General features: G+C 46.0%; 1 protein-coding gene across 4 annotated transcripts; it reads right to left on the bottom strand.

Annotated features, from left to right (window-relative positions):
- Nucleotides 1–429: 429 nt before the first annotated feature.
- HOMEZ (homeobox and leucine zipper encoding) lies at nt 430–11,765 on the bottom strand. Of its 4 annotated transcripts, none has more exons than XM_059058724.2 (2): nt 11,662–11,765; nt 430–2,114 (listed from the first exon to the last, which is right to left on the bottom strand). In XM_059058724.2, exons 1-2 carry the CDS (start codon nt 11,705–11,707, stop codon nt 517–519), a joined length of 1,644 nt encoding a protein of 547 aa, XP_058914707.1. In that variant the 5' UTR covers nt 11,708–11,765; the 3' UTR covers nt 430–516. The 4 variants fall into 4 exon arrangements, with proteins under 4 accessions (XP_058914707.1, XP_058914708.1, XP_066884860.1 ...); XM_059058725.2 differs by lacking the exon at nt 11,662–11,765 and adding an exon at nt 7,846–8,073; XM_067028759.1 differs by lacking the exon at nt 11,662–11,765 and adding an exon at nt 7,402–7,446.
- Between the last annotated feature and the right edge of the window lie 512 nt (nt 11,766–12,277).

The following is a 12,277-nucleotide window of genomic DNA, read 5'->3' as shown; positions in this document are numbered from 1 at the left end:
AAATATTTGTGATTGGGACATACTGAGATTCTTGGCTGCATTATGTGTGGACTTGTGCTCAGAGAGAAAAGAAGGGGTGCAAGGCAGCCTTATATTCCAAGGAAAATGGTGGGGTGGGACTGGGGGATGTACTGGAATCTTTACTTCTCCTTTCTAGTCCTCCATAGATGTAGGCCAAAGCCTGGCCTCTCTGTAGTACACTAAGGGGAAAGAACAGCCGACACGAGGAGAGCAAGAGCCTTTTCCCGGCCCCATAGTTTGGACCAGACGCATAGCACTCTTCTCATTGAGGCTGGAGGCCTGGATTTCTGCCCATCCAATCCCCACCTCGCTTTGTCCTCCATGATCATCCTCCCTGGTCCACCCTTACTATATCCCGCTGTCCCCCACCCTCAAAAACACAAAGCTTTTCAGTTCTTTGCCACAAGGTAAGTAAAAAAATGTGGTTTCTTTGTTTAAACAGTTACTAAGTTGGTTCGTCTTTTAGTAACAGACCTCCCCTCCCCCAGTGCCCCCTCAGTCCTGGATGATCACATCATCATCGTCGTCGTCATCGTCTTCCTCCTCCTCCTCTTCATCCTCATCATCTTCTGGCAGTTCTTCCTCCTCCTCTTCCTCCTCTTCATCTAGACAAACCACCACTTCAGCTGGCTCAGGTAATCGAGAGTCAAACCAATCCAGTACCTGCTGGGTGCTAAGCCTTGATGCCTGACTCAGTTGAGGGATATCACTTTCCCGTAGCTGTTGGTGGGTTGCCCAGTACCTCTCCAAGGGTCGTATATCTGGTGGGGGTGGGGGGACTGGCAGAGGTGGTGTCTCAGCCCATTCATTCAAGGAGCGGGTTGAAGGTGGTGGTGTGGGAATTGCTGGATCCTGGAAACTAGGGGCACCAGGTACTGCGTTGTCCCGAAACCATTTTAGTTGCCCATGCTTCAAGGCATAGCGTGTGTCACCAAACCACTGAATAATCTCAGGCCGAGGTAAACCAGTGATCTGCTCTAATTTATGGTAATCCTCACGCCGTGCCCACTGGCACTGTAAAAAAAACGATTTGAGGATAGCCAGCTGCTCTTTGGTTTTGCGCTTGGTCTTTCGCTGGCGTTGCATATCTGGGGAAAGGTACTCTGCAGGGCCAACCCTACCGGGTGCTGAGTTATGCCTTAGCCCCTGGGGCCAGGCTGGCTCCAGCTGTGGGCGTAGTGCCTGTTCATTGGGTGACAGTGGCTGTGGGATACAGCCCAGTGGCTGGAAGGGTTTAGAGGTGGCAGTAGCTCCATTAGCCAGTACCTGGAAAGAGGAGGAAGAGGTAGAGGAAGGAGGAGTCACATTAGATGCTGACTCCTTCTTACAACTACTGGCAAGTAATGAGACGGATGGGGGCTTATCCTGAGCACGGGGCTGGTGGACAGCTGTGGAGTGGTTCCAGGAAGCAGTACCTAGGCCGTGTGACTGGTCGGGACCCTTGCCTGCCTGCTCCTTAGAGAGGCCACTGCTTTGAAGATCCTGCCAAAACTGTGATTGGTGGGGGAATGCCCCACTGCCAGGTGCCATCAGGGGCTCCTTTGCTTTCTGGTGTCTCAGTGGCTCTGAGGGCTCTGAGGGCTCTACCTTCAATCCTTTCATCTGGGTGGGCTCACTAAGAGTCAGGGGAACTATTCCAAGACCAACTTGTTCTGGAGGTGGCATTGGAGAAGGAGGCACCTCCTCTGGGGGCCGCCCTGCATGATGAGTAAAAGAGAGAAGGGATTTGAAATGGAGTTGGTCCCGATGGTAGACTACTCGGGCTCGAGTCTCTTCAATTTCTTCGGATGACCAGCTAATGCCACAGCGGAGGCGCTGGGCCATGAACCAAGTCTTGACTTTCTCCATCTGCAGCCCATAGCGTAGGCAGAGAAGGGCAATGTCTGCTAAACTGGGATAGGGAAAGTAGCTGAAGGTTTGTAGCAAGTGTTCATTGCCATCCAGCTCACTGGTCTGGGCTGCTTGGGTCCACACAAGTTGTAGCTCCTCAGAGATTGGAGGGAGACAGATGAGCCCCGCAGGGGAGCTATTAAGACCGCTGGCCTCTTTATTAGGAGGCATGGTGCTTTCTGATTTGTGCCCTTCAGAGATAGCTGTAATAAGAAGAGAAACAGCTCGATCACTGGGGCTCCTCTTTCAGCCCATTGTTCAATTTCTATCAAACAAAACGTTGGACTCCAAAACAATCAACTTCTACGTGTACTGTGCTGGATTGCTTTTAAAGTGCATAATAATTTCTCATTTAATTTTATACCTTTATGAATCATCAGAGCCTGCTATAATTCCCTTGTATGTATGAAGAAACCAAAGTCCATAGAGGTTAAATTATCCCAAGTCACAAGACTAGTGAGTGTTGTCACCAAAAAGAAAATCTGACTTCAGAGGTTAAAAAGGAAAACATCCTTATAGCCTTTATCTTTCCCATTCAAATTCACTTCACCCTCTAAATTCAGGAAACCAGAGTGACAAAACTAAAACTCACCAAGAAAACAAGAAGAGGTGTAATCCCAGAGCACTTTAGCTCCTAACAGATTATCTCTAGAGTTATCTCTAGATTATCTCTAGAATATGAAAAGGTTAAGAATACAACGTGTGAAAATCTAGAAGGTAAGATAGCACAAGCCCCTCTGCCCAGCCCCCTTTTCTTTCCCTTCTTGGTGGGTGACTGTTAGGGGGAGGGGATTGATGGATTTTTTTTTTTCTAACTCTCAGTAGGATAAGATAGGTCAGCTATCTGGGATAAATGGGGCTCGCTCCCCCTCGGTTTTGGTCTGGTTAGGGTAGAGGGAGGGGAACGTTTCCTACCCCTGTCATCCTCAGAACAAAGGTTATTCCCCTCCCCCCAGCCTTTGTCTTTTCCAACTGCTGAGTCTCTCTCCAGGGAGCCTAGAGAGCTCCCTCAGACCTTAGCAGCCCCTCCGAACAAGCGGGAGGCCCTCAGCTCTTATCTTTTCAGTCCAGCTTTCTTCTCAGAACCAGGTGGGCTCGCTCATTATAAACTGTAACCGGGTCCTGCAAACTACCCAGCAGCACCAGGGCTCCCAGGGTCATCGTGGGTGTGGGGACTGCAGGGAAAGCCTCTGACTATGCTTCATTCTTAGAAACCTGCTCAAGCTATTTCCCAGAATAATTCTGTTGACCGATTTTTTTTTTTTTTTTTGGTCATGCCTGGGGCTTTTGGGATCTTAGTTCCCTAACCAGGGATGGAACCCGTGCCTCCTGCAGTGGAAGCACAGAGTCCTAACCACTGGACCACCAGGGAGTTCCCCCGTTGACCAAATTTTAACTCGGCTCCCTGTGTGGGCATTGGAGACTTTAAAACATCTGTCATCCTTTACTCTTATAGAGGAATCCCATCTGAGTTTATAAATATTACTTCTGATATGTTATGGATAGGACAGGATTCTGATATAAATGCTACATGATGAATTGAGAAAAATCTCAAGTCCAGAAAGTTACACATAGTGCAGTGTAATATCGGGGATTTTATATGATGAACAGACAACTTCGGAAGCATTCTAATGGGTGTCACCATTCCCTTTTAACAAGCAAATCTTAACAAACTGAAGGTCATGCAGACCCTAAAGGCAGTACAGCTTGAAGAGAACCTTAAGAGGGTAAATGAAGGCAGCATGGCATAGTGGGTTAAAATATGATTAAGGCCAGCCTGTAGTTTGAAGCCCAATTCTGCCACCAGCCATGTGATCTTGGGCAAAAGCTACTGAACTTATAGGAGCCTCAGTTTCCTGACAATGTTGAATGTGTGTAAAGTTACATATATTTTTACATAAAATATATTACATATATTTTTACAGAGCACCTACTGTGTGCTAGATGTCATGTGTAGGCGGGGCCTAGAGCTGTTAGAGGTGGAGGTCTGGGGTGAGGCAGATTTGAGGTGAATCGCAGCTTCTCCACTCCCTATATTGCTCGCTAAGCTTTATTTTCCCATCAGAAAGAAAGGAGGTGATAACAGCGTCTACCTTGCAAGTTTATGACTAAATCAAAAAATGCAACTGACATCATGCCTAGACCAAAGTAAAGGCTCAATAAATTAGAGCTTTTATCATTGCTTCAGCCTCACGGGCTGATTCTGATTTAAGGTAATGCTCCTCTCAGACAACAGGGGAAGTGAGGCAAAGACTGAATCCTTTAAAATGATTGTTTCAGGGCTTCCCTGGTGGCGCAGTGGTTGAGAGTCCGCCTGCCGATGCAGGGGACGCGGGTTTGTGCCCCGGTCAGGGAAGATCCCACATGCTGCGGAGTGGCTGGGCCCGTGAGCCATGGCTGCTGAGCCTGTGCGTCCGGAGCCTGTGCTCTGCAACAGGAGAGGCCACAACAGTGAGAGGCCTGCGTACCGCAAAAAAAAAAAAAAAAAAAAAAAAGATTGTTTCAGTCTGTTATTGCGGTCTTAATCCTAAAGAGTGGTGGAGGAAACCAGGGTGTCTCTGATTTTGTATTTTTTATATTTTGGGAGTTGGATATAATTCCAGAAAGGATTTTGCAACTTTTAAAAAGTAGCAAAATCACTGCTTTAGAATTGAATCCATAATTTGGATATAAGTTCTTTTTGATTACTAGGTGAATTGCCAGTGTGGTAGCTCTACCTTTACCCTCCAGGTCCATCCCAGACACAGCTGAGGGGCTGTGAGAAAGTGCTTGCACAGCCAGGCACTAAACCACAATTTGGAAATTGTGGCCCACCAGGAACACCACCAAATCTAAGCTGGAGAATACTTGATACTCCAGCACTTGACATCCACTTAACCGTATCTGTGTCCTGTTTTTTAAGGTCACAGTAACAGTTAGATACGAGGAAAAGGTAGCATAAGGAATAAAGCAGTCCAGTGTGAGGATAAGACTGCCAGACATGAAATAAGGCAGGCACAGCTATAAGCCCACCAGGAAGCATTTTACTTTCATTCATGTGGTTTGCTATCCTTCAAATTCCCATATCAGCTTGATATTTCAGTATAACATACAGTAATGCAAAGGTCATATCTGGTGTACTGTATCTACAGTTTTCCAGTGACAGAAAACACAAGTTGTGGAAGACTTCCTGATACAGAATGGTGGCTGAAATCAGGGCACAGCTGTACAGCTGGTACCTCCCTGGAAGAATCTGGCTTTGATATAGGAGAAAACTATCCAGGGAGTGGCTCATGAGAACTATAACAAAGAGGGTAGACCCTACAGTAATCAAAACCACAGTGAAGACACTATAGTGTCTAATGTCCTTTGTACCTCATTTGGAGAAGGGAGAAAAAGGGAAGGAAAGCTGGAGAAATAAGGACTCCTCTGGGCAGAGGTGGTGGTGGTGGTATTATCAATTGTGAATTATTACTAAACTTGTATCCATGCCAGATATGCCCCACTGCTACTTAAAATCACTAATAAAAAATACAGTCAGGGTAACACCCTTATTTCCCTTTGGGCTTTCCATACCCCTGGACAAAAGGCAGAAATGAATGGGCTGCCTTAAACTTCCATTGTAGGTGTTCACACAATCCTAGAAAAAAGAGTTCAGAACTTGAACCTAGGCTGGGAATTCCCTGGTGGTCCAGTGGTTAGGACTCCACACTTCCACTGCAGGACTGCAAGGGGCACGGGTTTGATCCCTGGTGGGGGAACTAATCCCACATGCTGCACGGTGCCAAAAAACCCTTGAGCCTAGGCTTATGGTTAAAAGCAGGAAACAGTTCAAGTGAGAGACCAGATATGAACCTGCTAAATTCCCTAAATCTTTATTCAGAGAACTGAGGTATGTTTCTGAATGAAATGTGTTTTGGTGATAGTTTTCAAGGGCCTTAAAGGACTTTTAGTGATATTCAATTCATGTGCTTCTCAACTTTTTGGATCATGAACCTCTTTGAAAATCAGAAGTTATAAACTCTCAGAAAGTTATGACTTACCACCCCCCCACACCCCATAAACATTCACACTTACACATTACATAAAGTATAATCTCGGGGGGTTTGCTGATTGCCCAGAAGCCCTGGTTAAGAAACTCTGCCTTATGTCCTCCCAACTTAATAAAAGCAATGGTGGTAATGCTTAAAGAGAAACAGTTTATGAATGAATGGAAAGAATGGTTGGAAGACTCAAAAGAATTTGAATTAGTCTAGAAGCAACTAGGCATTGGTGATATTAGTTGGAGAGAGTGGAAGTGAGGGGTGTTCAACTGGGCCAAAAGCCTGGCTTAACTGACCCCTACTGGATTACATTATCAATACCCATAGTGCACTGGAAACTAGAGACTGGTAGGTTACTCTAGTGTGGCAAAGTCAGCTGCTTCCTTCAGCTGCCCTATGTGCTTAGGCCAGTTGTGTGTAATTCCAAACCTGCTTAGGCTCATTGTTTTTCTGTATATAATAATTAAACATCACATAAACCTATGAAATATTAGTGCATTAAGAATTGTTTCTTGGAATTCCCTGGCAGTCCAGTAGTAGGACTTCATGCTTTCACTGCTGAGGGCCTGGGTTCAATCCCTAGTTGGGGAAGTAAGATCTCGCAAGGTGCACGGAACGGCCAAAAGAAAAAAATTGTTTCTATGAAAACAAAGTCAAATGCTTTGGAAAGACATAATACAAAGGAGTGTACATTAAAAAAATTTTTTGAGTTGGGAGTAGGCAAGAAAACTGTAAAAGACTGGAGGGGCAGGGGACGTAAAAAAACTCAGAAGTATTCTGCACTCAGATTGCTTCAGAAGTGTTTAAATTCTCACTCCACTTTAAAGAAACCAAACGTGGAAATCACAGATGATGAGAGGCAGTGGCTCCAGGCTCAGGCTGCACATTAGAATTACCTGGGAAACTTAAACCAGGGCATCAACCTCCTCATTCTGACTTAATTAGCCTGGACTGGGGCCCAGGCATAAGTAGTTTTTAAAAAGTTCTCAGGGTGCAGCCAGATTTGAGATTCACTTATGTAGTTTATACTAGAAAGACAATTGGGACTGCCAATCAGCATACTTACATAAAGAAAACACCTGGACGCTAACCGAAGAGATTGGTGAAATGAACGTACTTTTAATGACAGTTCTTAAGATATGTATGCATCATTTAAAAAATTCCCAACTTTAACTGGCTTTTTGTTTTTTCGTTTGTTTTTTGTTTTCAATTACTGCCACCTATTTATCCTAATCATAAAAAGCGCTTCAAATGTATGGTGAGAAGGGGGTTCATATGATAAAATATCACATCTGGGCCCTCATTACCAAATAGGTCTCAGCTTGAGTCTTCTTTCAGTTTAGAAGTCTCAGATTGGGACGCAACACCAGGAACCTCTGAGAACTCAGGTTCTCACTTTCCTAGTTGGTTTTCTGAGTATGTCTGGGTAGGGGTCAGAAGGGGCAGTTTCTCTTAAACCTTTCATTACCAAAGGCTACTGCTCCCCAGGAATAAGGCCAGGTTTCTGTACATGTGTTGAGGTCGCCAGGAGGTAGTCATGGAGGGGAGGAGGGGAGGCCTGGGAAGGAAACGTTTCTCCTATCCTCCATTTCACAGGCAGTCTAGAAGGCTCCAAACTGGGTCAGAGAACAAAAAGTTCCTGCACTTGGGGCGATGAGCCCCAGGAAGCAGGCGAATCTCAAACCCTCCCCTCGCCAAAGGCGTCCCTACCCAGCCTTCCCCTCCTCCCTACACACCCACTCACCCTCCCCCAGTTACAACAGGGAACCGAAAAGTCCAGAGGAGAAAGGCAAGAGAACCAGGCGACTTCGAACCTAGAATTCTCCTCCCCCCAGCGCGGGGATGGGGCTCCGGGGGTCGGAGATCGTACAGGGACTGGGAGGGGAAGTCGAAGGGGCTGGGGATCACTCACCGCAGTCCGGCCCGGGCGGCGGCTCCCAGCCTCGCACCATGGGCCGGGGGGAAAGGGGGTGAAAGGGCAGGGGGCCTCCGGGGTGAGAGTGGGGTTGCTGCCCGGTGCGGCCTGCTCCGAGCCCACCCGCGCGGAGGGCTGGGACCGGGACTGCCCCCCCCCCGCCCCCGAGAGCGCGCCCGTCTAGCCCAGCCCTGCTTCAGCGAGTTGGAGGCGGGGCGGATGGGTGGGGCGGGCTCCAGGGGCGGTGCCGAGGTGGCCCGAGTCCTGATTGGTGAACGCAGGCAGGCGGGCCCCGGCGGAACGGACTGGGCCGGCCATTGGCTGCGTGGGCCTCGGTTGAAGTCAGCTATTGGCTCCGTGGGCCTCAGCCAGGGTGGCTATTGGCTGCGTGGGGCAGAGAAGATGTCCCCCCGGGCTAGGATGCAGTGAATGGTACGCCCTCCCACCCTCTCCTTGTGGGCGCCGGGTCTTCGGGGTCCACTGGGCGATGTTCCTCCTGGAATTCCCCAAGAAATTCACAGCAGTTTGCTGAACTGTCCAGACCGCCTACAACTACTCCCCATTTGTTTCCTTCGGAAGGAAGACTTTTTCAGTATCCCTTTGCCAGCCTCACACAGGAGACGCGCGTTCCCAGACGAGGGCCCAACCGCTGTCAGCAGCGTCACTGTAAACGAAGAGCCTAGAGCAACCGGGAACTTGTTCTCGAGATGGATCAAATGTCTTGGACACCCTTAAAGACGAGGATCCTCGCAGCCCGGCACCTTCGGCCGCTTCCCAGGTCCAGCTGTCACCAGACAGGTGTTCTCAAAGACGAAGTGCTAGAGGAGGTCACCTCGTTCGAACTTACCAGCACCACCACCACCCCGCCCTAGTAAAGAGGACTGGAAATGTCCCTCATATTTGGGGACCTTGGTTTTTGTTGTCAAGAAAGGGAGTGCGATAAAATCGTCTTTCCACCGAAACGTATTCCACACCGAAATTCTGGGCCAAAAGTTTATATAGTTAGAATTCTCAGTCTTCTGACTATAACTTGGGAACAATACTTTCTGAAGTGACTCTTCTGTTCTCATGCTAGTCTCCTCTTGTATTATTTAGGTCACAATAGCTTATATACCGACAATAACTTATAAAACAATTTCAGACTTTGCCCTGTATTTCACAGATCTCGCCACTCCCCCTGTACCCCCTAAAAGTCAACCACCATAACTGCTACTTCTGATTCTTCATTGTTCCACTCTAAGGTCAAGAGCTCTTTCAAGGTTGCCAAGCGTGAGAAATGTATCTCTAATTCAGCTTGGAGCCCCATTTTCCGTTGCTGGCCCTGCATTTGCCCCTTCCTCCCCTCTCCCTCAATACATTTAGTAACAATCTCAACTCCTAAGAGCCATGCCCTTCAAACTAGTATCCTGCAAAAACATCATAGGAGTAAGCAACAGAAAGAATATTCTCAGCTTTAGAATTAGAAACTTTTGATCCCTGAGGGTTTAAGCCAGGGCTGGTGGTACATACAGACCTTCTCCTAAATCATGACTTATTACAATACGCCAATGGTTTGTATGTAACGAAGGAAGGGAAAAGTGAAACACTGTAGGCAGCAGGCACCCCTCAGTTGTTGATGGAGAGAGCTTATGGTTTTATAATCCAAACAATGAAACTGGATTGACCCGGAAGAACTCACGCTTATTTGGCTGGAAAGCCAGGCAGGAACTGTGAAAATTTAGTGGCTGCCCCCGGAGGGTTCAGTCAGTCACTCTGGGCATCACAGATCATGGGCTGGGAATTATGAAAGGCAGACAACTCAGTCACATTTCTTGTCTCAGAAGGATACTCACTCCCAATTCAGGAGTAGGGAGAAGAATCAAAGACAGATTTAAGGGAGGAAGAATCCAAGGAAAGAAGAAACTCCTTTGCCCCAGTTCTGGAGAACAGGCTGAAGCCTCCCTCCATTATGTGGGTTTCACCCTAACACTTTATTTTTTGTTTGTGTTTTATTAATTTTTATTGGAGTATAGTTGCTTTACAATGTTGTCTTAGTTTCTGCTGTACAGCAAAGTGAATCAGCTATCACCCTAACACTTTAGAAGATAGAGTGGACTGGGGTGGGGGAGTGGAAGAGAGGAAGATGTCCAGACTTGACATTATCAGGGAAGAGAGGGTCCCACCTTCAGCAAGACAGTAATCATCCCAGCTGTTCCAGGGACTAGTGCTGAAGAATGTGGATTTACCACATCATCCTTAATCTTTGGTGAAAACTCCCTCTCCCTTTGCATGGCTCAGAAATATAGCAGGACTGACCAGACACACAATGACCTAACAGCTAAGGAAGTTGGAGGAAGTTAAGGGCCCTCTCTTGCACAGAACTCTTCCAAAGCATGGGAGGAGTCCCAGCAATGTGTTAATATGATCATAGGTTTTTGTAGAATTTGAAAAAAAAAATTTAAACTGCAGTTGGTCAAGACTGATGTCTCTTTCCTGACTCCTCCTCCATCACACTTCTCCTTTTGTCCAGTGGCAGTGAAGAGGCCACGGGCATTTGGGGATTGACTAACGAAGTTGAGCTGGGAATACGTTTATTTTGGGTGTAGGAGTTACACATCTGTGATTTGCAGTTACTTCTGTGAATAAATAGCAATTATAGTGTTATGGGATGAACTGTATCCTGCTAAAATTCATATGTTAAAGTCCTAACTCCCAGTATCTCAGAATGTAACCATATTTGGGGATAAGGTCTATGCAGAGGTAATTAAATTAAAATGAGGTCTTTAGGGTGAGTCCTAATTCAGTATAACTGCTGTCCTTATAATAACAGGAAATTTGGATGCAGACATGCAGGTAGGACCATGTGAAGATACAGGGAGAAGATGGCTATCCAGAAGCCAAGAGAGAGGAACCTCAGAATGAAATCAACCCTGCCAACACCTGGATCTCAGGTTTCTAGCCTCAAAACCGTGAGAGAATTTCCACTGTTTAAGCCACCCAGTCTAAGTATTTTGTTATGGCAACTTTAACAAACTTAATACATACAGCTTCCAGGAATACTCCCAATATCAAAAATTCAGTTTATGATATTCATTATTACAAATTTGAAAATGCTCCAAAATCTTACACCACATATACTAAAGATATTTGATAGTGTTTTTCCAAGTTTGACAAAAATCCCCCCAAATTATGTGACATTATTACTTACAAGGTGTGAAAGTGAAATTTTTTTAAATTATCAATAATTTTTTTTAAGTGATCATGGAGATGGAATTATCTCTTTACGGAAAAATTATATATAATCATATAAAAAGACTATCAAAGAGCATGCAGCGAAAAACAAAATTGTGGGGAAAAATATTTAGGTTTGCCACATAGGTAATTTTAAAAATTTGTTATTTTTCTTGATTTTGTGATATTGTGGTATTTGTCAGCTTTTTTAAAGTTATAATTTTAAAAATATCTTTTCTCATTCTGAAATATTTATTTTACTTGAAAAAGGTCCCCAAAGTTGTATGCTTCAGACAACTGAAAACTTGGATCTATCCCTGGGACTAACGAAACAGATATGGTGAGTTTCTGCCCCAGTTAGGGAAACGCTGCTCTAGTGTTCTGAACTCTGTCCTAAAAAACAGACGTGAGGGCTGACCAGTCACAACTGCAAGTATTGAGGATTTGAGATAGCAAAAGCTGCAATGAAGGAGTTTGCAGAAGAGAGATTTCAGACAAACCTACCACCAAACTAAGATGTGAGAAGTCTGGAAAGACATTAGGGCCACAGAGTGACCCAAAGCGATAAGTCATGGAGGGAACCCATGGAAAGCCCCCACTTACCTCTCCTTGGGGATCTGCTCCTCACGCTGACTCTACCCTTCAGCATATCCGGTTTCAATTACAATGCGTGTACTAAAGACTGGGTGCTCTGCAGTGACATCACAACTTGGCCATTATGATGTAATGATGAGGCATCTGATTATTCTCGGGCTAGGGCTTCCATATAAGGAACAGTCTCATTACTTGGTGGGTAATTGGACTCTTTCATCATTCAGGTGATGTGGGAGTCAATACTGTTAGAACTTGATCTTTTTCAAATAGACAGAGGTCCTTGTTTTTCATCTCCATCATATTTCTTGTCCTTTTGTTTTAGGATTGCCCTTGACAGACAAAAGGGGCTTTGCTTTTCCCTCCAGTGCCTAAAGAGCAGAATGTAATTTAGATGGCCCCCTTAATAAAAGCACCCCACCAAAGGGGAAACACGGGGCCTTCACCTGAGCTGTTCCCTTTAACTGCAACAGCAGCTGGTGCTGGGTGCAAGGGAGCAATGAGCTGGGCCTGGTAACTTTCCCTACCACTACCCAAAAGGGTGGCGTGATACTATAGGGGTGTCTCATACCAGGGCCGCCCAACTCCTCCACATCTTCCCATCCAACTTTTGCATAGCCAGAGGACT

The sequence above is a fragment of the Kogia breviceps genome, chromosome 3 (genome assembly GCF_026419965.1).
Source record: "Kogia breviceps isolate mKogBre1 chromosome 3, mKogBre1 haplotype 1, whole genome shotgun sequence".
Classification (NCBI taxonomy): domain Eukaryota; kingdom Metazoa; phylum Chordata; class Mammalia; order Artiodactyla; family Physeteridae; genus Kogia; species Kogia breviceps.
Note: the sequence above shows the minus strand (reverse complement) of the source record. Positions and strands in the feature narration are given on the sequence as shown.